The 24,173-nt window shown below is 38.0% G+C and overlaps 1 protein-coding gene across 2 annotated transcripts in view; it reads left to right on the top strand.

Annotated features, from left to right (window-relative positions):
* PTCHD4 (patched domain containing 4) overlaps positions 1-24,173 on the top strand; it is a gene marked incomplete at both ends in the record, with an annotated part of 192,499 nt that overhangs the window by 59,269 nt on the left and 109,057 nt on the right. For both annotated transcript variants that reach the window (XM_081296193.1, XM_081296192.1), the window contains one exon: positions 58-538. In XM_081296193.1, coding sequence (XP_081152319.1) covers positions 58-538 — 481 coding nt within the window. The remainder of the gene's footprint in view (positions 1-57; positions 539-24,173) is intronic.

Genomic DNA, 24,173 nt, shown 5'->3' with positions numbered 1-24,173 from the left:
CTGTCCCTTGGAATGTGCATCCTTCTGGTAACTTAAGTCTCCCATTTTCTTTTCAAGGATGGGAGGAACAGTTTTATTGGACACCAACTGGGCGGGGTAGTGGAAGTGCCAAACAGCAAGGACCAGCGGGTCAAGTCAGCCAGAGCCATTCAAATCACCTACTACCTCCAGACCTATGGCTCTGCCACCCAAGACCTCATAGGGGAGAAGTGGGAGAATGAGTTCTGTAAGCTTATGAGGAAGCTTCAGGAGGAGCACCAAGACCTCCAACTGCACTCTTTAGCATCCTTTAGCCTCTGGAGAGACTTTCATAAGACCAGCATCCTGGCCAGAAGTAAGGTCCTAGTGAGCCTCGTGCTGATCCTGACCACAGCCACCCTCTCCAGCTCCATGAAGGACTGCTTGCGCAGTAAGCCTTTCCTGGGCCTCCTGGGGGTGCTCACAGTGTGCATCTCCATCATCACTGCAGCAGGGATCTTCTTCATCACGGATGGAAAGTACAACTCCACCTTGCTGGGAATCCCGTTCTTCGCCATGGGTAACTATCCATCCTTGTGGTAATCGGATTCTTACCGGTTTGGGGCAAGGTAGTACATTTCTTGAATTCTCAGGTGGAAATCTGTTTTCATTTTGCATCGGTGTGTCTGTGTGACTGTGTAAAATCTTACTTGGGGTTGTGTCTGTTTCACCTTCTTGGGCCTTTCAGGAAATCCCAGAATGATAAAACCATCTTCCCATCTAATTTAATGCTGTCAAATGATTTTAAGTTTGCAGCATTGGAATTCTCTACTCAGTTCTTTCAAAGATGATAGGTCAGGTATAACAGGAAACTGAGTTAAGGAGATCCAAGATCTACTTCAAACAAAATTTTGTGGATCTTATCATCGGCATCCTAAAGTTACATATAAGAGGTTGTGAGGGGAATGGGAAAATAAACAAGGAGAGAAATGAATTACAGTAGATGGGGTAGAGAGAGAAGATGGGAGGGGAGGAGAGGGGGGATAGTAGAGGATAGGAAAGGTAGCAGAATACAACAGTTACTAATAGGGCATTATGTAAAAAATGTGGATGTGTAACCGATGTGATTCTGCAATCTGTATTTGGGGTAAAATTGGGAGTTCATAACCAACTTGAATCTAATGTATGAAATATGATACGTCAAGAGCTTTGTAATGTTTTGAACAACCAATAAAAAAATTTAAAAAAATAAAGTTAATGCTAGTGAAGAACAACGACCATGAGAGGAAACTTCTGAGAACCACTGATAGGTCCTAAACTCAAAACACTTAAGTAAGTTTTCATCAATTTCAATTTTTTTTTTTTTTTGCAGAGAATGTACTCCCATCCCCCACCTCTATATAGAGTGAAAACTTAGACCTATCCTCTCTATAAAGTGAAAGTTTTGGCCTTTGCCATTCTAAAGAGAGAATTTTTAATAGGAAAAAAACATATAGTTCTTTAATCTCTGGTGAAAATAATTAATAAGTACCCTCAGTCACTCTTATACCTTCTTCCCAACCATATGTAAATGATCTCCCAAGTGTACATGTGTGGGTGTTGTATGCATGTGTGTCCTTGTATAAAAGAAAATAAAGTCTTTCAATAAAAATGAGTGAGGAATCAGAGCCAAGACCAATGTGTCATACTAGAAATGAGAAGAGATGGGTGACATGTATGGCTGCCGAGGGTTTTGCTAGGAGTAGTGTAAGTCCCTGCATGTAACAATTTACTGTGTGCCTCAAGGTGGTGCACTGACATGAGCAAGAGTGTTCAGATACAAAATAAATTGCTTTTGAGTCCCCAGCTTAACATCAGTTGTAAATTAGTTTTTGATGATTAAATGGAAAAGATGCAAGTGTGTTATCAGAGGGATCTTAAATGACCAGGCACCCCCCCCCTTTTTTTTTTCATCTTAGCAAACATTTTTGTGAATAACACCACAAAGAGGATTTCTATTGTAGGTGTTGAAGTCAAACTCTTTTATCTGGGAACTCAGTGTTATTATGTCCCTATTAAGTTGATCCATCTCCATAAGCTTCAGTTTCTTCTTGTATAAAATGAGAATAATAATTATTATGTCTTCACATACTTGTTTTTTAAAATGTAATAGAATATAATTAAAGTTAATGACACATATTCAACACTGAACAAGTACTAAAATGTTTTAGTAGTTAACTTGGTAGGTTGAGTGGTGGTAAATTCAGTCATGAGTGGGAAGCAACCCACAGCTTCAAGAAATTGAGTCTTCCTGGATTTTGTGTATCACTTGTAGATACATATTCATCCTATTAATAAAGTGTTTCTTTTTTTTTCAAAGAAATATATGAGAAATTTTTGTCACTAGGGATAAAGATGAATCTAGGTAGGTCTGAACCATTTATACTTGTGCATTTTTTAACTTAGTCTTATGACCTGAAATAATAATCTAAGATCTATAAGAATCATGCAGTGTGATTCAGACTGAACATGGACCACTTAAGGTTGACAAATTAAATACCTTAGAGCCTACTAAAGCTTTTTCTAAAACAGGTAGGAAACTAGTTGATTAATGGAAAGACTTTTCAAGTAAAGATACAATTACATATTCTGTAAAAATAAGAAGAAAAGCTACCTGTACTTATACTGAATTGTAATGTTGGCTCTACCAAGTCAAAGTGGTAATTTTATTCCTTAAAAAAACAACAAGAACACTGAAAGTCATGCTGAGGGGCAAGTCCAGATCTCATAACACACTTTGCAAATCTTTTTTTAAATATTTATTTTCTAGCTTTAGGTGAACACAATATCTTTATTTTATTTTTATGTGGTGCTGAAGATCAAACCCAGAGCCTCATACATGCTAAGTGAGTGTACTACTACTTGAGCTATATCCCCAGCCCTCGAACTAATCTTTAAAATCATAAATCAACCTGGCTTGTGTAGGTTCACACCTTAGGAAGACGTGTGTGTGTGTGTGTGTGTGTGTGTGTGTGTGTGTGTGATTCATGCAATTCTGAAAAGAAAATTTCTGCTGTGTTCTAAAAATATAGCAATGAAAGACCTATAAGCATATATTTAAGATTTTTGCTTGATCAAGGGGAATTTTGTTTTGTATATAAAATCTTTGTAGCTAGTAAAGATGTCAGGACTGAGAATTGGTGAAATGAAAGGAATGCTCCACAGGGTAAAAAGGTGTGGGTTTTCCTCCCAGTTTTTCTAATAACTTTGTGTACTATATTAGGTGGTTATTTGTGGTCTTTTTCCTCAGGTCTTTTATATAAAATAGAAAATTTGAACTATTCAGTTTTAAATTTTGAGGATCCTACAATATCATTTTATTATTTTACTGAAGTCAGAATTTGATTGTTTCTTTATAAAAACTTTTATGGTATGTACTCTCCTCAAACCTCTAGTCTCCTTTGTTGCCTTTCTGAGAAAAAGGAAGAGATACTTTAGCATAGGAAAACATCACACAGACCTGCATACAAAGCCTCAGACACATAGGCTATAAGACCAAGAAAACACATTGCTGTAAAGGTCGTGAGGTAGAATGTGATGTTAAACACAAATAAATTGAGTTTACCAAATAGATATCTGCTGGTACAAAACAGTACATAGACCGTGTTCAGAAGTAAAACCATCAGTTGGAACAGAGTGTATAAATTTAAGATTCATCATAATATAGTTAATATTTAAAGTCATGCAATCTAATAATGGGAATTAGAAAGGCAAATAGTCGTTGAAACCAGTCCTTTGGTGCATTATAGTTTACATGGTGTCAAAACTGCATAATTGAAAGTCAGTAGGGGAAGGAAGGTCCAACTATTTTTCTTACCTCTATTTTATTCCTATCTTCCTATAAGGATTTCTTTGAGGTCGTGAATATGTGTTCCAATATGTGCCAGTAATATTCAAACCATTCACTCTTATCAAAACTCATCCCAGATGCTAGGTATGTTACTTAGTGTATTTGTTCTTCAAACTCACTAGCACAGTTGACTTATCTTTGACAACCTATTTCTCTGCACTCATCACCTATTTGTCTATACTCATCAGCCCACCTGTCATTTGTCCAGCTGATATGCCCAGTGTCATGTCAGAAGCATATATCCTGTACCTAAATATTTTACATTTTAAAGTCAGTGCCAATTTTTTATAATTTGTCTTCTTACTTCCATAAGTAAACTTATATATCTCCAAATTATATGTTCCAGATTTGGATTGAGAAAAGAAGGCAATTATCAATACAAATAATCTCTCTATAAAAGTATTCAGAGACTAATTCAAAATTAGTATAAATGTTTGAATATACTTAACATGACTTCACTGAGCCCAACCCTAATGTCCTTTTTCTGTCTAAGCATGGGCCCATCAGAATGCCAGTCACCTAATTTATAACTTATTGTCAGTCTTTTTAAATTGGTTTCACCTCATTTACTTTTTGTGGATTGTTTCCTCTTTCTGGAAGCAGCACTGTGAGCTTGTATCTCACACAGACGCCAGGCTGGCTCATGCTGTACTTTGCTGGTCTTCTGTGGATGGTTGCCAGGGCATCACTAGCCTTGGCTCACTGTAATTCCTTTTCTCCATTCCGAGTTTGTGCTACACACTGGAATCTTACCTCAGTCCACTTGACACCACTTGGTGCACAAAGGTGACTTGGCTTTTATAGGTGATCCCAAAGTCTCTAGAAACAGGCCTTCACATATCTCAAACTGAATCCCGTCTTCATTTACTTATTAATTCATTTACATATTTATTTGGCACCTACTATGTTCAAGGCATTTGGGTTTTGTGGTAGAAGACACTGAGCAAAACTAATCAGGTTCTGATCCTGATGGATTTTATGTTTTAAGCCTACAGAGGTAAGAATAATACAATAAAATAAAGAAATATAAGCTAGACTGTATTGTTAATAAGTGATTGAAGTATATAAACAAAGCAGGATAAGGCACAAAGAATGCAGATGGCTGGGGAGGAAAGGCCTTTCTAAAATATAAAATTGAAGCAGGAGAGCTAAATGAAGTGAAAGAAAGATTCATGCAGAAATCTGAGAAAAGAGTGTCTCTGGTGAAGAGAAACTATACTTGAAAAGACTCTAAGAGAGGATCTTGCTTGGTGAAGTTGAGGAAGGACTGGAAAAGGAGTGTGGCTGGAACAAAGTGGGCAGTTGTCTGAGTATTAGGGGAAGGGGATGGAAGCAGTTTTGGGCCAGATCATGTGGGGCATTGGGAACATAGTACTTCAGAGTTTAATCTGGGTAAGGTTTCTGAAGCATTTTGAGACAGAAGGGTATGATCTGACATATATTTCAAAGGCATCTTTGGCTACATTATGCAAATTAGCCTGCAATAGGGAAGGGATGTTTTATAGGGTGACTATTTAGGAAGATTTTGCAAAATCTGCTAGGGATATAATAGTGGCATAAAATAGCATGGGAGCAGTGAAAATAGTAAAAAAGGATTAGACTCAGAATATATATTTAAAAATAGAATTGACAGGATTTACTGAAGGACTAGATATGGCATGTAAGAGAAGAGGAATCAAGGGTAACCCCAAGCTTTGAGAACTGAATAACTAAGGGAATGCAGTTGCCATTTATTCTAGTAGGCTACCTCTCAGGCATCCCAGTCGAGAAATGTGGAGTTACCTGTGTAAGATATAGTATATAGACTGTGTTGAGAAGTAAAATCTGTCAGTTGGAACAGGAGCTATAAATTTCAGATTCATCATAATATAGCTAATATTGAAAGCCATGCAATCTGATAAGGGTAATAAGAAAGACAAATATTAGAAATCTGAGATTTGAGCCCTGGAGCATTCTAATGCTTGGAGGTTGGGAAGATGAGGATGATTTAGGAGATAACACTAAGAAGAATCAGGCAATGAGATAGTGTCCCAGCAGCAAAGTAGAGAACGTGTTTCATGAAAGATATCAATTGTTCCAAAAGCTGATAAGAAAATTTGTCCAATGAGAACTGAGAAGTGTCCATCTGACTTAGCAATGTGAAGGTCAGTGGTGACTTTGATGCTAGGCAAATGGTCAGGTAAAAATGTGATTTAAAGGGAGAATTTCAATAAAGATTGTAGGAGAGGAACTAAAGATAGTGAATAAAGATACTTGAAATAAGATTACACTAAATGGAAATTAATAATTCTTGCATGCTGAAGGAAATATACAGGATAGAAAACCTTTGTAATAAAGTAGAAAGAGGAGAAGATTACAGAAGCAATGTCATTGAGTGAAAGAAAGGGGACAACATTTAGAGATGAGTGGAGTCTTTGATTCTGTGTAAGGCATATATAAGTCATCTACTCTATGAAAATAAAAGGCAAAATATATGGACATATGTTGACAGATCAGGGCTTGAAGAGGTGGAAGTATGTGGTAAATTCTCTTCTGTGGCTTCAATTTTGTCAGTAAAATATGAAGAAAGTCAACAGCCGAGCATAAATTTGGGGAAGGAGGTGTTGGTTTTTGGAAAATGAAAGAAGTGTGAAAGAGTCACTTGGAAAATTGGAGATGAAATTAAAGAAGAAAATTTAGGATAACTAAGAAGTACTAAGGATTCACATTTTAAAAAATCAGTGAACAAGGTTTCCTGTAGCTGGGTAGAGCAGTTGAATAAGCACTGACTTGAATATAGTCAGAAAAAAATTAAATATGAATTTACAATATAGGTGAATGAATGACTATAATAATAGATCATGAAAAGCACACTCTTCAGATTCAGCTAGATTATGTTGTGGTAACAAATAATGCCCTAAGTCTAATTAACATAACACAACAAAGATGTATTTCTTGATCAGATTTCAGTTTAGTGTGGATCAGGAAGCCCTTTTGATAGCTCTCTTCCCACAGAGACTCAGGGATCTAGGATGCCTCCATCTTGCAATTCTGCTGCCTCAGAGTTTAGGCTCCCAGTCATGTACACAGAAAAGAGACTAGGGAAGGCAGCATGTGCTTGTTAACTGCCTTGTGTCATAAGTCATGCAGTTACTTCTCAAAACATTTCACTAGTCAGAAGTAGAATCATAGCCATAAATCAACAGAAAGGGAATGTAGCAAATTTAAGAGAGAAATGGATTGTTTTATGAGCTTCAACTACCTCTTCCACATAAACTAAACCAAACAATAAAGGAAATGACAGTATTATTCCTCTTCATCATCATTGTGAAAAACCGCTAAGGTCAAATATTAAAATTCTTTGTGAGATCAGAGAATTATTTTAGGCTAGAGCCTGTTCTAATTATTTCTGGTGTATAACAAACATCACAAAAGTCAATAGTGCAAACAACCATTTTCTAATGCTATGGAGTCTGTGTGTCAGCCTCCAACTGGAAAAAAAGCAAGGTAGTGTCAGTTCCTCTTGCCTCTACAGTGTCTGGAGCCTCCACTGAGATAACTCTAATGACTGAAAGTGACTTGAATGTCCGAGCACTGGAACAGCTGAGGATAGAGCCACTGCTTCTTTGCTCATGTGACTGGTACCAAGTCTGGGATCACTGAAGGAAAATCTCAGCTGGTATTGTGGAAGAGAGTATTTAATATGACCTCTCCAGCATGATGGTCTCAGAGAAGTCAGACCTCTTATATAGTGGCCTAGGGCTCCAAGAACCCGTGTTGCAAGGGAGTAAGGCAAAGGTACAAAACTCACCTAGACACAGAAGATGCATAGCATCTAAACAGCCATATTCAATAGACTGCATACCAGTCATAAGGCCAGGGACATAGAGACAAGGCTTTACTTCATAAACAATTTTATTTCCCTAAGCATGAACCAACATAGTGTTTAGTATATAGTGAGCCTTCTAAGTCTTGATATTAGTTAGTGTTTTTTTTAATGATTACATTATGGTATTAGAAATGTTTCCCAGTATGTTGATGTTGGACAGGGCCTGTTTTACTTAGGGTCATTAAATGCATCAAAATCCTTCCCAAAATAACCCCACTGCTAGAAAGAGAAAGAAGACTTTATTATGACATCAACAATGCTTAGTTGGAGCTATTTCTCAGCCATGTTAAATTGCAGTCATGCTAATCTAAGTGACAAACCATTATCTCTTTGGGGACATGCTGCCCGATGTTGTGAAAATATTCCTATTCTTTGAGGCTTGAAGCCAGAATTATTGGAGTCTAGTCCAGATCCTACCTCTGACCTACTAGAGGTCATCTCTCTGGGCCTCCTTCATCTTATTCTTCCAAGTGATGAAGAAATAGATGGGTTTTGCCTTCCTGTCTCTTCAGTCTTTTCTCTTTAATCATACTTATGCTACATGTCATTCCATCTAGATTTTTGACTCTTTGGAGGACAGAACTAGATCTACTTGGTATTTTTGCTATTGTCTAAAGTACTCATAGTAGGCACTTTTCAAATATACACTTATTGATAGCTTTTGTAATTGTTAAGCATTTTTAGAGAAAGAACCTTCTAATTTTTGGTTGTTTTTAGCTTGTATATCTTAATATCTCCTATGCACAATTGTTTAGTTTAGTTTTAATTTCCTTATATATTAACCTCTGTTATTTTGTAGCTCTGACATGGATCTTCTGGGTCAGAGCTTTTAATGAATTAAGACATTATTTCACTACTTATTTTCATAAACCTTTTGAAAGAGATGGGAAAGGAAGATATTTGGGCATGAAAATTAAGAAGTTAAATTTTATGCCAAGCGTTTGAGGTTGCATTGACTAGTATGTACTTTTTGTTGTATATCACTGCCCAATACTAGTAGAAATTATGCCCTGATTCCTTAAACTTCTGCATTATCTATGCAATTCAATTCTGTCTTTTGCATACTTTACTGCCAATGAGCTTCCTCAAGTGGTGAATGGAGTTTAGAAATGAGAAACAATACTGTTACATAACAAATTTTGCTTGGCATGAGAAGCATGTAGACTCATTTTGATGATCTTGTTTTTCTCAATGAGATATGTAGTTTAGACTTGATATGTTAGTTTAGACTTTTTAGATGGGAAGATTTGCAAACTATATCTCATGCCATTCAATATGTGTTGTCCTTACTTTTTATTTCTTGAGTCAGATGGTAAATCAAGATTGAATATTAAGCAGATGGTGAAATGAATGTTACATCAATTTATCCAGCACTTGGTGGAATTATTAATATGCCAAGTAGCTCCTCTTCTCCAACTTGGACATCTAAGCTATCCTCAAATACGTGTCTGTCAAAGCAACTTTAAGAGTCCTTATTAATTGACATTGACTTGGCTGTCAACTCAGTATTTCCAAAAGAATTATTTTTGATGCAGGACAACTGCAACTGACAAACAGAATGGGATTTTCCGCAGTGCTGCATCAACGTAAATACTGCCATTCAAAGTTTGGAAACTTGAAGGGTGAAAAATGCATTAAAGTTTATTCTATTGCTTTTCTGAAGAAAAATGAACTCCCTTCCAGATAAAATTTTAAAACTAGAGATTTTATTTCCTAGATTCAATTGTTTATCAAACCTGTAATTTCATTCCCTGTCACCTAACAAAAAAGAAAATTGGAAGAGAAAAATAAAACCTATCTTATTATTATTTGGTGGGGGTCCTAGAGGCCAGCCTCCTAAGAATTGAGAAATTCTTATGCACTGATCCCAACCTGTCCTCCTGGAGCCTTGAGACTTATTTATGAATCAAATACCTGTGTTGGTTGTTGGCTTCTCTTTTAGTGATTGAGCAATGCCTTCCTTCATTCCAAAACAAATTCTAATATTCAAGACCTGGCTTATAGATATCATTATGCACCCTCAGAAATTCAATCTGAATAGATCTGTGAGTTTGAATTTTATACAAAGGTGTTGTTATTTTTTTTTACTATTTGGCCACATTGGGCCTAAATAAGAATATGATCAGGCCAGTAATATTTTAAGTCATTGTTTCTATTCATAAACTAACTGATATTTAATAATATAAATTAATACAGTATTAGAGGACTTATTAATAGTACTTAGGATGACACATTAAAAGAAGTAGAAGATAAATTTATTTAATGAGTGTCAAATAATAAAGGAAAAGGAAATAATTTCACAAAAAGAACTAAGTATAATATTGACTAATGTTCAGAAAAAAAGGGATATGTGTTAGGTGGGGAGCTATGTTATATTGCTCACTTCAACAAAGGAAAACTAAATGAGATCACACAGAGAGATCCATGAAGGCACCTCACTTGTAACTTTTGAAGTGAGATTGCAATGAACATAATGAGGACTCATTTTTCTTATCACTTAACAGTGAATGTCTACAATTTTGCAACATATCTCCTCCTTTCCTCTGCCATGTTCAAGAGTCAGGACAAGTTTACATACTTTACTGTGTGGTCACAATATTTGGCAAATAATAATTGATGTGCTTCGTAATTTCTGAACAAACGCCTTATCATTTCACTGGTTCACATGAAAGATTTTTTAAAGAAATGAATATAAATCTGAGTATAAAAGTAGACACCCTTTTAAAAAATAGAACATTAGCTTTTTTATTGATTTTTTTAAAAAAATAAATGATAGTGGAATGCATTACAATTCTTATTACACAAAAAAATCTTTGAAAGTGATTGGATGATGAGGGGATTTCCAAATATGAGAGTTGAATCTTTCCCTTGGTGCTTCTTTGTGCACTAAAAGCATTTCAGTGACCATTTATCATGAAAATATTATTTGTGAAGAATTTAAATAGGGAAGCTTTTTCTATTCAATAAGGAAAGTACAGTAACCAGAACCATCCTCAAGTTTCATTCAGAGCCAGAATCAGAATCCATATTTCTTGACTTTTCCTACCAGGTGTTTTGACTCTGCCAGCTGTTCTCCAACAGGAGAGCATCTTGGGGCCTGCTATGGTTTTCGAGGCCTGAAAACAGTTGAGAGAATAGGACTGCTAACAATTTTCTCCTGCTTCTGTCCATGTATTTCACCTTGATTTTTTTTTAATGACAAGGTTCCATAAAGCTTAATTTAAAGAAAAAAGTGATATGATTTTTTTTTTTTTTTTAGTTTTGAAAACTCTAGCTCCTCTACCATTGCATATTGCCTTCTTCCTGATATAATAGAAGGTAGAAACTAAACCTGGGGTGAACTAAATGGGTTTCAGAGCCTGGGTGGCTGTACTTTAATCAACTATTATATCCAAATTCTTCTTGTAGCCTTTTTTTTGAAGTATTTCTGAAAGTGTTATTTTTTTACTTAACACCTTAACTTTCTCTCCTGGAGTCAAGTTAACCTAATTTAATGGGTTGGAGGCAATGAGGGCTATGGTTGCCAGGGAAAACTGAGGGAGAGCGCCAAGAGACTCAATTACAGAATTGTCTGTTATTTCACTGTATTCCAGAATTAGAATGTCTGTCTTACAGGTCAGGAAATTGTATTATAAAGGCACAGTGGCAAAACCAATTCTCAGTGCAAGAATCCCATTAACTAAATTGACAAGAGATAATTATGTTAGCCGGAATCTCTATTCTGGTAACTTCTCCATAAGGCGGTTTACATATGCCCATTAATAAGGCTTCACTTCCTCAAGATGTGTAAAAATACCAATAAAATACCAATTATTACCCGGAAGGCTATGTGACAAGCAAAATTTAAAGCAGTGTGATATCTGATGAATTTCCTTGTTCTGCTCAAAGAATGGTGATGTTGTCCTCCCACCCCCACCCAACCTCCAAGATTCACTGTCATTTGTCCCTGGAATGTTCTGTGTACATGACATTGCCTCTGACTTCACTGGGCCCTACCTTTTGATGCTATCCTTCTCCTTTTGTGGATAACTATCCTCTAAGGATGAATCAGTTTCACTGACTATGTATGATCTAAGCAAATGATGTTTCTGCTGGGACTAGGATGCAGTCTCTCTCCTTTGGTTAGATATTGATCAAATGAGTCTAAATCTTAGAGAGTGTCCATTTGCTCATGACTTCAAAGTGTTTGAGATTTTCTCAACAGTTTCTCCCTAGGAGATTTCTATATGCTTCTTTTTGGTTGTGTTATTTGTTACAAGCCGTATATCTCTTTGACTGTTCTAATTCTTTTTAATCTTATCCTAAAATATGAAAACACCAACACAGCAACACATTGTATGAGAGTTCCTGTATTCCTCTCACCCTAGGCAAATGCCATTACAACATGAAAAATAACCCAGTCAGCTCTGCTGTGGTCAAGAGATAGGTTCACCCAAGGAGGTCTTGAGTTTAGGATGTCTAGCTTCTAAGTCCAGTCTCCTTTACATTCTTTGCTCCAACCAACATAAAACTGAATTATGTTCATGTACACAAGGTTGCTTTATGTCTCATGATATCCCTTTATCCAGAAATCCTTGTTCATCTCATGCGGTCTAGTTTTCAAGGCTCAAATGCCCTTCATTTTATGGTTCTTTTATTTTATTTTTTTGTACTGACCTCCAAACTCATGATTGACTGATTGATTTCCTTTTTTTTAACACTCTCTGTAGCCTTGTTTAAATGCCTACTGTTCCTGCTCATGCTAGTTTGTAAAGCCTTCATTAAAGGATCAAGACTTACTATTTTTGTAGAGGACCCAGCACCATGTAGGAAGTATTTTAAAATTACTTTAGGACTGACTGAATGGAGAACTGCTCTGCACTTTGGCCCACTATGCATAAATGTCTTCGACCTTGTGTTCCTCACATGGGATTTGTGCTGGATACTCTCTGTTTGCACTCTCTGCCGCTGGTGTGTTTTCTTTCCCACCATTCTTTTTCCTGATCATTGTTCTGGCTTTTTTCTTGGGTTTGACCAATCAGACTCACTGGCAGAAGATAATAAGAAGAAGGGGAAAAGAGGTACAGGTTTTTCTTTCTTAACTCCTTCCTCCCCTGCTTTGGCACTATTGTTTGTTTGACAACAACTCTATTATGGTGAGCAACCCCTCTTCTATAGCTACAGGTCTCACTGAACACTGATAAGATTATTTTGTTTATCTCTTTAGGCTTAAATTGGTAACAACTTTCTGCTGTGAGAGTATCTAGTTATTTCTTGATCCCTTCTTTCATTTTGTTTTTTCCATTGGCTTTTTCTGTATCTATATAAATAGTTCCTTAATAAAGAAGCTTTCTTTATCCCATCAGAGGGATGTCTGTGTCCTGTCAAGCCTCTCAGTATCTTTCAAGATATGATACTGTACCCCAATATGCTGCTGGATTTGAAGTCTTGTCCTGGAATACATTTACTTTATGTAACTCTTGCCAGCAAACCTTTTTTAAGGACAATAGATCCTACACTCTACCAAACAAGTCCCTAGCCATCAACAGACCTAGGAGCAGTCTGCATTGCCTACTGACTTTGAATATCAACAAACACCTGAACATCTGCTGCCCTATTCTGCATGCCATTTTGGACATCTCAAGTTCACATTATCCTTAGTACCTTGTTCATCGTTTCTTCTTTCTGAGTTCAGTCTAGAGATTCATCTCACCTACTTTTATAATTCCTAGAATTTGCTTTCTCTAATAAGTTGAAGTAGTGAAGGCAAATCCTCCTGTGCAGACTTATTTTTGCATCTTTACTGGCTTTTGTGATCAGTGTCTGCTTTAAGAAAGAGCCTGAAGAAAATTTCTCAACTATGTGTTTTTTACCATCATCCTTGACCAAAGTTAGAGTAGGTTTTTAAAAAGACTGTCCTCTGCATGATGCAAGAAAAGGAAAATTATCTAATTGGAGAATTCCATATCCCCAGACTGATTTTCAAGTCACAGTGGCTTCCTCATACCAAGTTTAAGCTACAAGTAGTTTGATATAAAATTGTTGCCTTGCAGTCAGACTTTCCACTTATACATAAGAGGAAGCTGCCTATCTTTGTTTTGTGCCATGATGCCTGTGCTTTTGCAGCTAAAAATATCATTGGCACTCATTCCTGGCACATTGCATTCCAAGCATCTGTCTAATTTGCTGTCCACACTCACCCTGAAGCCTTTTCAGCATTACTGCTTTCCAAGTATTTCCTTCTCATTGAGTATCTGTCTCACTCTCCACAGACCTGTTCATTTTTCATTTTCAAGGTTGACACATATCCCTCCACCAACCTCTCTTTCTCTAGAAATTCTATTTTCTGTTCCTGGAGAGTAGTTCATCCGTTGGCTTGTTTGTTCACGTATATTATGTTGCAAGCTGCTTTTCCATTAAAGACAAATCAAGAAGGTCCATATATGCAGAAAATGTATAAAACCTTTGTACATGTGGCTTACTGATAGTTCCATTTTAACACATGTAAATACTATTCAGATGAATATATAGAATATCACTAACATTCCAGAAGCTTCCTGAGTGTCTCTTTCCAATCACAATCATCCCCCATGTGATCACAGGTGCCCTGGCTTTTAGAGTGATCAGCTGTTACATTTTCTAGAGTTTCACTATGTTGTTGTATGTGTACTAAACATTCCTGATGAATTTAATATTTTATCTGTATAAGTCACTGTCTATCTTTAGAAATGTTTTTTCTTTTAATGTCAACTTTTAATATTAATATACCTTCATCAGAATTTTTCTTCATGTATATTAAGAATGTTTTCCATTTTTTATTTTTTTTTATTGTTGGTTGTTCAAAACAGTACATAGTTCTTGACATATCATATTTCACATTTTGATTCAAGTGGGTTATGAACTCCCATTTTTACCCCGTATACAGATTGCAGAATCACATCAGTTACACTTCCATTGATTTACATATTGCCATACTAGTGTCTGTTGTATTATGCTGCCTTTCCTATCCTCTACTATCCCCCCTCCCCTCCCCTCCCCTCCCCTCTTCTGTCTCTACTCCCTCTACTGTAATTCATTTCTCCCCCTTGTATTATTTCTCCCTTTCCCCTCACTTCCTCTTGTATGTAATTTTGTATAACCATGAGGGTCTCCTTCCATTTCCATGCAATTTCCCTTCCCTCTCGCTTTCCCTCCCACCTCTCATCCATGTTTAATGTTAATCTTCTTCTCATGCTCTTTGTCCCTACTCTGTTCTTAGTTACTCTCCTTATATCAAAGAAGACATTTGGCATTTGTTTTTTAGGGATTGGCTGGCTTCACTTAGCATAATCTGCTCTAATGCCATCCATTTCCCTCCAAATTCTATGATTTTAACATTTTTTAATGCAGAGTAATACTCCATTGTGTATAGATGCCACATTTTTTTATCCATTCATCTATTGAAGGGCATCTAGGTTGGTTCCACAGTCTTGCTATTGTGAATCGTGCTGCTATGAACATCGATGTAACAGTGTCCCTGTAGCATGCTGTTTTTAGGTCTTTAGGGAATAGACCGAGAAGGGGAATAGCTGGGTCAATTGGTGGTTCCATTCCCAGCTTTCCAAGAAATCTCCATACTGCTTTCCAAATTGGCTGCACCAATTTGCATTCCCACCAACAATGAGCAAGTGTACCCTTTTCCCCACATCCTCGCCAGCACTTGTTGTTGTTTGACTTCCTAATGGCTGCCAGTCTTACTGGAGTGAGATGGTATCTTAGGGTGGTTTTGATTTGCATTTCTCTGACTGCTAGCAATGCTGAGCATTTTTTCATGTGCTTGTTGATTGATAGTATGTCCTCCTCTGAGAAGTGTCTGTTCAGGTCCTTGGCCCATTTGTTGATTGGGTTATTTGTTATCTTTTTGTCTAATTTTTTGAGTTCTTTGTATACTCTGGATATTAGGGCTCTATCTGAAGTGTGTGGGGTAAAGATTTGTTCCCAGGACGTAGGCTCCCTATTTACCTCTCTTATTGTTTCTCTTGCTGAGAAAAAACTTTTTATTTTAAGTAAGTCCCATTTGTTGATTCTTGTTATTAACTCTTGTGCTATGGGTGTCCTATTGAGGAATTTGGGGCCCGACCCCACACTATGTAGATCATAGCCAACTTTTTCTTCTATCAGACGCTGTGTCTCTGATTTGATATCAAGCTCCTTGATCCATTTTGAGTTAACTTTTGTGCATGGTGAGAGAAAGGGATTCAGTTTCATTTTGATGCATATGGATTTCCAGTTTTCCCAGTACCATTTGTTGAAGATGCTATCCTTCCTCCATTGCATGCTTTTAGCCCCTTTATCAAATATAAGATAGTTGTAGTTTTGTGTATTGGTTTCTGTGTCCTCTATTCTGTACCATTGGTCCACCCGCCTGTTTTGGTACCAGTACCATGCTGTTTTTGTTACTATTGCTCTGTAGTATAGTTTGAAGTCTGGTATTGCTATACCGCCTGATTCACACTTCCTGCTTAGCATTGTTTTTGCTATTCTGGGTCTTTTGTTTTTCCATATGACTTTCATGATTGCTTTATCTATTTCTACAAGAAATGCCATTGGGATTTTGATTGGCATTGCATTAAACCTATAGACAACTTTTGGTAATATCGCCATTTTGATGATGTTAGTTCTGCCTATCCATGAACAGGGTATATTTTTCCAACTTCTAAGATCTTCTTCTATTTCTCTCTTTAGGGTTCCGTAGTTTTCATTGTATAAGTCTTTCACCTCTTTTGTTAGGTTGATTCCCAAGTATTTTATTTTTTTTTTTGAGGATATTGTGAATGGAGTGGTTTTCCTCATTTCCATTTCAGAGGATTTGTCACTGATATACAGGAATGCCTTTGATTTATGCGTGTTGATTTTATATCCTGCCACTTTGCTAAATTCATTTATTAGCTCTAATAGTTTCTTTGTAGACCCTTTTGGGTCTGCTAGGTATAGAATTATGTCATCTGCAAATAGTGATAATTTAAGTTCTTCTTTTCCTATTTTTATGCCTTTAATTTCTTTCGTCTGTCTAATTGCTCTGGCCAGTGTTTCGAGAACTATTTTGAACAGAAGTGGTGAGAGAGGGCATCCCTGTCTTGTTCCAGATTTTAGAGGGAATGCCTTCAATTTTTCTCCATTCAGAATGATGCTAGCCTGAGGCTTAGCATAGATTGCTTTTACAATGTTGAAGTATATTCCTGTTATTCCTAGTTTTTCTAGAGTTTTGAACATAAAGGGATGCTGTACTTTGTCGAATGTTTTTTCTGCATCTATCGAGATGATCATATGGTTCTTAATTTTAAGTCTATTGATGTGGTGAATAACATTTATTGATTTCCATATATTGAACCAGCCTTGCATCCCAGGGATGAATGCTACTTGATCATGATGCACAATTTTTTTGATATGTTTTTTAATCCGATTCGCCAGAATCTTATTGAGGATTTTTGCATCTAGGTTCATTAGAGATATTGGTCTGTAGTTTTCTTTCTTTGAAGTGTCTTTTTCTGGTTTAGGCATCAGGGTGATGTTGGCCTCGTAGAATGAATTTGGAAGTTCTCCCTCTTTTTCTATTTCCTGAAATAGCTTGAAAAGTATTGGTATTAGTTCCTCTTTAAAGGTTTTGTAAAACTCTGCTGTATACCCATCCGGTCCTGGGCTTTTCTTAGTTGGTAGTCTTTTGATGGTTTCTTCTATTTCTTCAATTGATATTGGTCTGTTTAGTTTGTCTATATCCTCCTGACTCAATCTGGGCAGATCATATGACTTAAGAAATTTATCGATGCCTTCACTATCTTCTATTTTATTGGAGTATAAGGATTCAAAATAATTTCTGATTATCTTCTGTATTTCTGAAGTGTCTGTTGTGATGTTGCCTTTTTCATCCTGTATGTTAGTAATTTGAGTTCTCTCTCTTCTTCTCTTTGTTAGCATGGCTAAGGGTCTGTCGATTCTTTTTATTTTTTCAAAGAACCAACTTTTAGTTTTGTCAATTTTTTCAATTGTTTCTTTTGTTTCGATTTCATTAATTTTAGCTCTGATTTTAAATATTTCTTGCCTTCTACTTCTTTTGCTGTTGTTTTGCTCTTCTTTTTCTAGGATTTTGAGATGAAGTATGAGATCATTTATTTGTTGTTTTTTTCTTTTTTTAAGGAATGAACTCCAAGCAATGAATTTTCCTCTTAGGACTGCTTTCAATGTGTCCCATAGATTCCGATATGTTGTGTCTGTGTTTTCATTTATCTCTAAGAATTTTTTAATTTCCTCCTTGATGTCTTCTATAACCCATTGATCATTCAGTAACCTATTGTTCATTCTCCAAGTGATGCATGATTTTTCCTTCCTTCTTTTATTGTTAATTTTCAGTTTCATTCCATTATGATCAGATAAGATGCATAGTATTATCTCTACTCCTTTATATTGTCTAAGAGTTGCCCTGTGACATAATATATTATCTATTTTTGAGAAGGATCCATATGCTGCTGAGAAAAAAAGTGTAAGTGCTTGATGTTGGGTGGTATATTCTATATATGTCAATTAAGTCTAGGTTATTAGTTGTGTTAGTGAGTTCTATAGTTTCCTTATTCAACTTTTGTTTGGAAGATCTGTCCAGTGGTGAGAGAGGTGTGTTGAAGTCTCCCATGATTATTGTATGGTGGTCTATTAGACTCTTGAACTTGAGAAGTGTTTGCTTGATGAACATAGCTGCACCGTTGTTTGGGGCATATATATTTATGATTGTTATGTCTTATTGGTGTATGGTTCCCTTGAGCAGTATGTAGTGTCCCTTTTTATCCCTTTTGATTAACTTTGGCTTGAAATCTATTTTATTTGATATGAGTATGGACACTCCTGCTTGTTTCCGAAGTCCATATGAGTGATATGCTTTTTCCCAACCTTTCACCTTCAGTCTATGTATATCTTTTCCTATCAAAAGTGTCTCCTGTAGGCAGCGTATTGTTGGGTCTTGTTTTGTGATCCATTCTACTAGCCTGTGTCTCTTAATTGGTGAGTTTAAGCCAATAACATTTAGGGTTATTATTGAGATATGGTTTGTTCTTCTAGCCATATTTGTTTATTTATGTTACTAAACATGGTTTGTTTTCCTCTTTGATTATTTCCCCCCCTTTACTGTCCTACCTCCCACTGTTGGTTTTCATTGTTGTTTTCCATTTCCTCTTCCTGAAATGTTTTGCCAAGGATGTTTTGAAGAGATGGTTTTCTAGCTGCAAATTCTTTTAACTTTTGTTTATCGTGGAAGGTTTTAATTTCATCTTCCATCCTGAAGCTTAATTTCGCTGGATACACGATTCTTGGTTGGAACCCATTTTCTTTCAGTGTTTGAAATATGTTATTCCAGGATCTTCTAGCTTTCAGAGTCTGTGTTGAAAGATCAGCTGTTATCCTGATTGGTTTACCGCTAAATGTAATCTGCTTCCTTTCTCTTGTAGCTTTTAAAATTCTCTCCTTATTCTGTATGCTGGGCATCTTCATTATAATGTGTCTAGGTGTGGATCTCTTATGATTTTGCACATTCGGCGTCCTGTAGGCTTCTAGGATTTGGGATTCTGTCTCATTCTTCAAGTCTGGGAAGTTTTCTCCTATTATTTCATTGAATAGATTGCTCCTTCCATTGGTTTGGACCTCTATACCTTTCTGTATCCCAATGACTCTTAAGTTTGGTCTATTTATGTTGTCCCATATTTCTTGAATGTTCTGCTCATGGATCCTTAACAGTCTTGCTGAGCTGTCTATGTTCTTTTCAAGTTGAAATACTTTGTCTTCATTGTCTGATGTTCTATCTTCTAAGTGTTCTACTCTTCTGATAGTATTCTCAATTGAGTTTTTAAGTTGGTTCATTGCTTCCTGCATTCCTAGGATTTCTGTTTGTTTGTTTTTTATTACCTCTATCTCCCTGTATAGTTGATCTTTTGCTTCTTGGATTTGTTTATGTAATTCATTGTCGAAGTGATCTTTCATTGTCTGATTTTGCTGTCTAATGTCTTCCTTAAGACTCCAGATCAACTGAAGCGTGTATATCCTGAATTCTTTATCTGGCATTCCATCTGCTGCAGCTATTACCTCTTCTAAAGTTGAGTTGACCTGCATTGTTTGTGGTCCTTTCTTTCCTTGTCGTTTCATACTGCTTGCGTTTCTTTCTGCTTGGTGAAACTGTTGTGTTTTTGAAATTTTCCCCCTATATATTTATATTACTCTTGTATAGTTGAAAAGTCTCCCTTGCAGGGCGGGCAGCGGCCGTGCTCCTCCTCCAGTTGGTGTGACGTGTCTATCACGCCCGCGGAACCCTGGGGCTGTTCTGCCGGTCGGTCGCAGGTCTGCCTACCTTGCAGGTGCGGGCAGCGGCTCTGCTCTGCCCTTACACCAATTGGGTGACGTGTCTATCACGCCGGGGGGTCACTGGGCCCGTTCCGGGCGCGGGAGGCGGCTCTGCTCTGCCCCTACTCCAATTGGGGTGACGTGATTTCCACTCCGGCAGGTCGCTGGGCCTGTTCCGGGCGTGGGCGGCGGCTCTGCTCTACCCCTACTCCAATTGGTGTGATGTAACTACCACACCCACGGGCCACTGGGCCTGTTCAGGGTGCGGGCAGAGGCTCTGCTCTGCCCCTACTCCAATTGGGGTGATGTGACTACCACGCCAGCGGGCCTCTGGGCCTGTCCCGGGCACGGGCGGCGGCTCTCCTCTACCCCTCCTCCAATTGGTGTGACGTGTCTACCACGCCTGCGGACCGCTGGGCCTGTTGTGCTGGTCGGTCGCAGGTCTGCCTACCTTGCGGGCGCGGGTGGCGACTCTGCTCTGCCCCTTTTCCAATTGGGGTGACGTGACTACCACACCTGCGGGTCGTTGGGTCTGTTCCGGATGCGGGCGGTGGCTCTGCTCTGCCCCTACTCCAATTGGTGTGACGTGTCTACCACGCCGGCAGGCCGCTAGGCCTGTCCCGCCGGTCAGTCGCAGGTCTGCCTACCTTGCGGGCTCGGGTGGCGGCTCTGCTCGGCCCCTACTGCAGTTGGGGTGAAGTGATACCACGCCGGTGGGTCGCTAGGCCTGTTCCAGGCGCGGGTGGCGGCCCTGCTCTGCCCCTACTCCAATTGGTGTGACGTGTCTACCACACCAGCAGGCCGCTGGGCCTGTCCCGCTGGTCAGTCGCAGGTCTGCCTACCTTGTGGGCTCGGGCGGTGGCTCTGCTCGGCCCCCACTGCAGTTGGGGTGAAGCGATACCACGCCGGCGGGTCACTAGGCCCACTCCGGGCGCGGGCAGCGGCCCTGCTCTGCCCCTACTCCCATTGGTGTGACGTGTCTACCATGCTGGCAGGCCGCTGGGCCCATTCCGCCAATCGGCCGGTGGCCTGTCTACCTTGCGGGCTCGGGCGGCGGCTCTGCTCAGCCCCCACCGCAGTTGGGGTGAAGTGATACCATGCCGGCGGGTCACTGAGGCTGTTCCGGACTCGGGCTGCAGCTCTGCTCTGCCCCTCTGGCCCCCACAGCACTCAGCAGGATCCGGACCGAGAAGCAGTCTCCGCGGGTTCCTCAGCCCTGGGCCAGAGCAGTTCCGGGAGCCAGAACCCAGCAGCTCTGGGCTCCGTGCATGCTCTGATAGGAGCAGGCTCCAAGAAGCAGCCTCCACGGGCTCCTTAGCCCTGGGCCAGAGCAGTTCCGGGAGCCAGAATTCGGCCGCCCCAGGCTCCATATATGTTCTGATAGGAGCAGGCCCCAAGAAGCAGTTTCCGCGGGTTCTTTAGCACTGCGCCTGAGTAATTTGTCTGTGAGACGCAGGCGAATGGCAGCCTGAAATTACCTGTTCTGTGGTTGAATGAGCTACGATCAGTCGAAAACAGGGATGATGATGTCAACTGTCTGTTTTCCATTTTTTAAAGGTTAACTTGTTGTCTTTGATTTTCCACATCTATTTTGTAAATTGTGTATAGTTGAATGTGGAAACTTTTCTAGGCTAATGATTTTTGCCTCTTAGCTGAGGAATTTAGTCTCTTTAGTGACTTCAATATAATTTGAATACCATGGATTTAAATCTATCATCTTATTTTAATTATTTATCTACTTATTTATTTATTTTTTTTCAATTTATTTCATATATCTATATATTGGTGTTATTTTTCATTTTTCTTGGCCCACCTTTTGGATTGAATTAATATATTTTGTAATTTCATTTTCAATTTTAAAATTTTTGCTTTTGACTTTGAGATTTCTTTACACAGTGTGCATACTTCGCAAAATTTAAATTTAATCAACCTTTATTTTCTTCAAAATATAATAAATAATTTGATCGTTTGAATTCAATTTAGACTCCCCCCCACCCCTCAACTTACATGCTGGTTTTGCCTAGCAGTTTAATTCTAATCTTATTTTTTAACTTCATTAGATCTTCTTTTCTCATTTGATATAGTTCACGATCTATTAGTCACTTTTTAAATTTTCATTTCCTTGTATGTCTCTGACCTTCCATCTGGGATTCCCTTCTTCTTCCTAAAAGACATTATTTTGCTCCTTTAGAGATGTTCTGTTGGTGAAAAACTCTCAGTAGTTGTTTGTTTGTTTCACTAAAAATGTCTTGGCCTTCCTACTTGAAAGTTATTTTTTCTGGGTCTAGAAGTCTTTCACCACATTGAAAATGATTCTCTGTCATCTTTATTTTACTGCTTTCTTCCTGTGACTGACTGCTTTTATGATTTTTTCTTCTCTCTGTAGCTTCAGGATGTCTAGATGAGGCTTCCTCTGTATCATGTCTTTGAGGATTCACTGGGCCTCTTGATTACTGTTGCCGTTCACGAATTCTAAAACTTATCTGCTCTATTTATGCAAATAGAATTTATTTCTTATTTTCTCCTATCTCTTGGACTCTAGTCAGATACATATTAAAGCTTTTTATGTTTCTTACATTTCTTTTATATGTTCTCTTTGTCTCTGTGCCGCTCTCTGAGTAATTCCTTCTGTTTCATGGAACAATTTACAATTTCATGGAACATTTTTAAACTTTTACTAATGGAATTTTAAAATTCCTATTAGTTTGATTTGGTTTTGTTTTGAGTCTCCTATGTCTGTATCTTTTCCTGTTATCTAAAGATACTTTCAAGGTTAGCTGTATTTCTTAACAAAGTAAGCACAGTTTTAGAGCTTTGTTTAATTATTCCACTACCAGAGGTCCCTCTGGCTCTGCTGCAGTTTTGAGTGCAGGTCTCAAGCAGATCACCTGGTTTCCTTGTGAACCCAGTTATCTATCATTGTGTGGGTATTTTCAGTTTCCTAGGGTGGTGCCCTCTCTTCCACTGGGTCTCTATATTTGTATCTATATGGAACATGGAGTCACTACTAAATATGGGAAATATCTCAAATCTAGTTCAGGATTTGAAATTTCCCATCTAGTGAGTCAGTGTACACAAATACCCACCTGTAAACATGCTCTTAAATACTTTGTTCCTTCTGGCCTTTCTCCTGCTCTGCTCACCATGGAGACAAGTCTCTCTGCCATGCTCTGGGATTTGGGATTGAGGTGGAGATTAGTCCTAGTGCTCTTACTGCCCTAATGCCAAGGCCTCTGAAATCCCTAGCTTGATGTGGGGAAAATGTCACTAGAAGACTTCTCATCTTGAACAGTCCCTGGAACTAAATTTCACAATCCCTTCACCCCTTGGGTTAACTAGCTTGAAGCCCAAGTGTGCAGTGCTATAAAAACCACTCACAGAAAAGTTCCAATTAATCCCCTCGATTCAGTTTTTCCTCAAGAATTTACCCTTAAATTAGTCTATTATATTTGTAGCTCTTTAGTAATTTTCAGTTAATGAAATTTGTTAACGTATTTGTAGTTTTATTTCATCCAGCATGTTTTTGGTTTCCAGCTAACAGGGCTGATCCAAACAACACAATCTTGTCACAGCAAGAAGCAGAAGCAGCTACAATGCCACTTTTAATGGCTGTATATTATTCTAGGCCTTGTTTTCAAACCATCTCTATTTTAGTACTTTTCAGATCTATATGTATTGTATGCTTAATATAATAGTAACTGCCTTTAAACCCAATTTTGTTTGTCACATAATTTCATGACAATTTGTTCACTATCTTCATTTCTAACCAGTAGATAATATTCAAATATGAAGTTTTCAAGCTTGTTTTTACTTTTTTTTTGTTAGAGCATTATAGTTATACATAATAGTTGAGTTCATCCCTACAGAATCCTACATGCATGGAATTCAATTTCAGTTTATGATATTTCTATTTTCCTTCTGTCCTCCCTTTCCTCCCCTCTTCTTCTTCCTTTACTCTACTAGACTTCCTTTTGCTCATCCATTTATATTTGATTGTTGTTGTTGTTTTTTGACTTATACATAAAGGTGAAATTCCCTGTGGTATATTTATATGTGCACGTAACATGATATTTTAGGAACTCATTCCTCATTGCCTGCCCTTTCCCATCCCTCCACTCTGCC

The sequence above is a fragment of the Spermophilus citellus genome, assembly GCF_964194105.1.
Source record: "Spermophilus citellus genome assembly, chromosome: 5".
Taxonomy (NCBI): domain Eukaryota; kingdom Metazoa; phylum Chordata; class Mammalia; order Rodentia; family Sciuridae; genus Spermophilus; species Spermophilus citellus.
Note: the sequence above shows the minus strand (reverse complement) of the source record. Positions and strands in the feature narration are given on the sequence as shown.